This window comes from Chiloscyllium plagiosum, chromosome 39 (genome assembly GCF_004010195.1).
Source record: "Chiloscyllium plagiosum isolate BGI_BamShark_2017 chromosome 39, ASM401019v2, whole genome shotgun sequence".
Classification (NCBI taxonomy): Eukaryota; Metazoa; Chordata; class Chondrichthyes; order Orectolobiformes; family Hemiscylliidae; genus Chiloscyllium; species Chiloscyllium plagiosum.
The window spans coordinates 17,599,963-17,605,302 of NC_057748.1; the positions used below are offsets into that span (position 1 = coordinate 17,599,963).

The following is a 5,340-nucleotide window of genomic DNA, read 5'->3' on the forward strand; positions in this document are numbered from 1 at the left end:
GTGTATGGAATGAGCTGCCAGAGGATGTGGTGGAGGCTGGTACAATTGCAACATTTAAGAGGCATTTGGATGGGTATATGAATAGGAAGGGTATGGAGGGATAAGGGCCGGGTGCTGGCAGGTGGGACTAGATTGGGTTGGGATATCTGGTCGGCAAGGACGGGTTGGACCGAAGGGTCTGTTTCCATGCTGTACATCTCTGACTCTAAGTGAAGAGACTGGGATTTAGAGGGAATTCCAGAAGTGCTGCTTTTTTCTTCGTCATGGATGTGGATTTTGTTGACAAAGCCAATATTTATTATTCATTTGATCCTGGAGGCGCAGTTAATGATGATGAGGCAAAATGAGTGGGTGGACACCCGAAACCAGTGTTGAAAACGCTATTATTCATTCAGGGGATGTGGTTTTGTTGGTGGGCCAGCATATTTCTGTTGAAAAGGTGGTGGCGAGCTGCCTTATGAATCACTGCAGTCCATTTCATGTAGGTAACTCCACCATGCTATCTGGGAAGAAATTCTAAGACTTTTACCCAGCAACACTGAGGAACAGCAATATTTTTCCAAGTCCGACTAGTGAGTAGCTTGGAAAGGAACTTGCACGTAACAGTTTTCCTATGTGTCTGCTGCTTTTGTCATCCTCACTGGTCAAAGGTTTGCAAGGTGCTGGCTAAGGAGCCTCGGTGAATTTCCAGAGGACTAGAGGGAGTTAGAAAAGTTGCACATTTACCGGCTTGCTTCCTATCTACCACAGTTGAACTCCTCCAAAAATCTGCTGTCATTGTTAGCTCACTTTATTGCAAATGTGCTGTTTGGAGAAAAATGGACAGTTCTGGTTTCCTCGCTAATGTTTATCTGTCAACTAGTGTCACTAAAATGGGCAAATGTACCACTTATCTCATTTGCTGTTTGTGCAGCTTTCCTGTGTGCAAATGGACTGCCAAGTTGTCTACATAGTTATTGCATTTCATTGTATGACCTTGAAACATCTTTGAAAGATTAAGGTTTGTTCAATGATTACTTTCTTTTTTGATTTGTCTACCCGTTCAGGCGATGGCAAATGTGTGATCTGCGACTCCTATGTCAGGCCGTGCACGCTAGTCCGTATCTGTGACGAGTGTAACTACGGGTCCTACCAGGGCCGATGTGTGATTTGTGGCGGCCCAGGTGTATCTGATGCCTATTACTGCAAGGAGTGCACAATCCAGGAAAAAGATGTAAGTTTGGAACACGTTTTCTTCTGAATCTAATAAAGTGCAATGATCAAATAGTGATCTAATTGTTCACAAGTTGGAATGGGAAGGGTTGAGATATAAAAAATAATCTGGAAAGGCTGGGACTTCTTTTCACTGGTGGTGTGTAGGTAGTTGAGAGGGGTGACCTTATTGAGATTTACACAATCATGAGGGGCATATAGAAGGTGAATGACACGGGTCTTTTTCCGAGGGTAGGCATGTCCAAAACCAGAGGCCATAAGTTTAAGGTGAGAGAAAGAGATTTTAAAAAGGACACGAGGTGCAACCTTTTTTTGAGATGTGTGTGGAATGAACTACCAGAGGAGGTGGTGGTTGCAGGTGCAGTGACAACATTTAAAATACATTTGGGTAAGTTAATTAATAGGAAAGATTTGGAGGGATATGGGCCAAGCGCAGGCAAGTGGGACTAGTTTAATTTGGCATCATGGTCGGTGTGGATTTGTTGTTTCTATGCTCAATAACTGAAAGCGACATGGAAGAGTGGTTTGTTTGTACAGTTCCAATTAGGAACGCCACTAAAGATAATAAACCTAACTCTGAAGCTTGATTGCTCAACGAGAGACTTAGAAACTCACAACTTAGAAACTCAAAACATTGCAATGTGGATCTTTTCCTTTGAAATTCTCCATGTCCCTCAGCTGCTATTCCTTTGAGGAAGCTAATGCCCTGATACAGGGTACAGTTGCAGAGGTACCATCTGTCCTCTGGCGCCTTACCCTAAGGGTCAGGCTTCCTGAGTGAGATGAGGCAAGCAGATGAGTGTTGCAGGCTAGTCATTTTTTGTCCTCTACCTGAGGCTTACTTTCGAGCAGAGGTTGTTAGTTAATAGGAAAGTAGAAGCCTGTCTCATTCCTCCAGCTCCTTCACTCCACCAAGCTCTGAAAAATCCCAACTGTTCCCCTTGATGACGTAACTAATGCAAAACATACGCAAAACTTGGGACTTATGCTATGCAAGTCCTCATTTGGCAAGGTGGCTTTTCTGAGCACTAACGTAATTAAAGTATCAACTCCTTTGTTTCTTCCAATGCTACTTGCCCTGTTTTTTTTTTTGGTTTTGCATCCTAGAGAGATGGATGTCCGAAAATTGTCAATCTTGGCAGCTCAAAAACTGACCTGTTCTACGAGAGGAAGAAGTACGGCTTTAAGAAGAGGTGATCCGGTGGAATCTCTCATCTTCCAAATGAATGTGGGGGACACTGGGATAGTCTTGTGTAGAATGGTTGACATTGCTGTTTCACAATATGAAGAATGGTATTTGATGGCAAGAATCTAACAGTGTGTGGACAAGGGAATTGAATATACACTAGTGTTTTTTTTTGTTTAGTAACTGGAATACTTTCTGTCTCTCCCAGCAAAGTGAGTTTGGAATTGAAGTAACCGATTTCTGACAAAGGAACTAATGCCTGAGCTTGCTTTAGCAACAACACCATTGGTCTCTTTCTGAGCATGGACAGTTCTGCTCACCAATTCATTTTTTTTTATTTACAGCTTGTAAAATTATCCAGTGTTCGCTGGTTGAGAGTTTAGCAAATAGGGATTTAATTGTTAAGTGAGTTGGTTAATAGCCGTAACTTCACTTATGCTGTCACTGCAAAATCCTCTGCATGTTGCATTTAAACCTTGGAAGTGGTTGCTTCTTTCTGAGCTCCTCCTCGTAACAGTTGATTTACTCTGGCAGAAGATTGGGTGTTTAATTTTTCTACCTTGAGTTTCATATTTGATTAATCTTGAAGCCCATTTTTGGGTCACACCAAAGCAGTTTCTGAGAGTTGTGTTTTCCACAAGGGTCATTCAGCACAATTCTTGATATTAAACAAACATATTCAACAGATACTTTTTTTGATAACAAGCTGTTCTCATCAACAAGTGGTGTGACTTGTTTATTAACGGAAATATTTGCTGTTTGCCCCTCGTGTCCCAGGTAACCACAATGCAGTGAAGGACTAAGCAGGCAAAATTGGAGGTTGCTCTCCAGTCTATTCTGAGGTAACTGGCGTCTGCTGAGGTGCCAGGACTCCTTGGGACTAGAGTGGAGAAAAACAGCAGCTAATATTCCTGTTCTGATCACTGCCTGCTTGACCTTTTGTGTGTGTGTGTGTGAGTGGTGGGGAAGAATCAAACAAACACTTGTGATTTATTTCACAAAGTCACAATGGTCAAGTAGCAAGACTAGGTGTCTAGGAATCCTTCTAAATAATTGTTACTTAAATGTAATAGTATTGTTGGTCAGTTAGTGCAAATGGAATATTCTACCAGATACAATTGATACAAAACTGCTGGGGACGGTCTGATTGCAGTGGGGTGCTTTTAAAAATGAGTTGGAGTGTAAGAGGGATGAACTTTGTGCTTTTTTTTTGTGTTTAGTCCTTATCTCTTGCAGGGCATGAATCAACACTTTTTTTTTGTTTTGATAGAGGAATGCATAATTGCAAACCTTGATCTATTGATTTCTCAGTAATGCTGCAGAGCACTGCCCCTAAAGGAAGTGGAAGCAGTTGCCATCTTTTCAACCTTTTGAAGGAATGAATCAAATTTCCAGTTTGGAAACCAATCCTGGGAAAAGCAAATTGCAGAAGTGACCCAGTACGGGCTGGCTGTCTCTGGAAGCAAATTGCTTTGTGAAACAGCCTGCCTGATAATTATGCTGTCTTTATTTTGTTTTTTTTTTGCAGGTGAGACTTTTTAAAATGTTTTTTGCCCCTCCCACTACCGCCTAACTGCAGTAGTGCTTATTTTTCCCCAGCACCCATGTTGACTGTCCTTATTTTATTGCTTTTTGACTTGTTTGGAAAACTTGATAGAGGTACAACTTACTAATTAGATTTTTGTTTTACATGCCAGTTAGAGTTCAATGTGGCTTTTTTTAAATGCAGCAACCTTTTCCTAATCACTTTATCCATCATGATATCTGACGTGCTGAGATATTGTTGCATAGTGCCTGTCATCTTGGTTGGGAAACTGGAAGAGGGAAAGTTTCTATTTGCGTCAGATATCCTGTGTTAAAGCATGGTCTTCCAGATGCAGGTAATCGCAATCAAATTTAGCGAAGTGCAGTTAAGATGGGGCCATTATTGAGGCCTTTTGTGAGAATGAGTTGATTTTAAGTTAGCCAAGTTGATGGGAATATTCTGATGAGGCCTATGTGGCATTTACTTCTTGAAACCACTACAAATTTATTAGAAGCTAATAGCTTTTTACTCTCCACGTTTGTACCTCTGTTGCTGTTTTTGGTGCAAGGATATTAAGTGATTAAAACCATTGATTTAGTTCATGGAAGAGTCAAAATGGAAACTTTTATTTTCTCCAAAGGGTTTCTTTAGAATTTAGTTATATTGACCATTTCTAAAGACTTTCGAGGATTTTAGTGATTTGTTGCTATTTTTACGCTACCACTCGCCACTTATACCCCTAAATAGATATGAGTGCAAGTATTCCACTTCCCTAGAACAAGTTTTGGTTGATGGGCAGGACAGGAACTAAATTCTACAAGAGTCCTGAAAGATTTTGAGCAAAGTGATCAGTTCTAAATGAAGTGCCTCCACTTTCACTTGAAGATTATGTTTGAATGCTTTAATTATTGAGCTGTGATTGTTACCTTTTTTTAATAAACCGTTTTTTTTCTATGTGTCGGCTTGTATTTTCTCAAAGTGTCATTCTAACTTGGAAGAAGTATTAAAATGTTGAGGGCAACAGGGATATGTCACAAGTGTGGTGGGTAAGGGATTATTTTTGGATGTGAACTGGATTTCTGTAAGGTGGCATACAAGAAGAACAATAAGTTACAAATGGTGTACTCCAGTAATAACTACCAGAGCTGCAGTTTTTCACCATGGTTATCAGTAACTTTCATGAAAGAGTCGAGCATTATATCCAAATTTTGAAATAGATCCCAGTGCATCCCACAAACCAGCCTTCCGTGCATTGACTCCATCTATACTTCACTGCCCTGTAGAAAGCAGCCAAGATAATCAAACACCCCTTCCCAGTCTGGCTGTACTCTCTTCCACCCTCTCCTTTTGGGTAGAAGAGTTTGAATACATGTACAAACAGCTTCACCCCCACTGTTATCAGACTTTTGAACAGATC

At 40.8% G+C, this 5,340-nt stretch overlaps 1 protein-coding gene across 1 annotated transcript in view; it reads left to right on the plus strand.

Moving 5' to 3' along the window:
* Positions 1 to 4,877, plus strand: part of phf5a (PHD finger protein 5A) — a 42,873-nt gene extending 37,996 nt beyond the window's left edge. The window contains exons 3-4 of the mRNA XM_043679884.1: positions 1,047 to 1,213; positions 2,320 to 4,877. Of these exons, the coding sequence (XP_043535819.1) occupies positions 1,047 to 1,213; positions 2,320 to 2,409 (257 nt within the window). The 3' untranslated portion in view covers positions 2,410 to 4,877. The remainder of the gene's footprint in view (positions 1 to 1,046; positions 1,214 to 2,319) is intronic.
* The last annotated feature ends 463 nt before the right edge of the window (positions 4,878 to 5,340 follow it).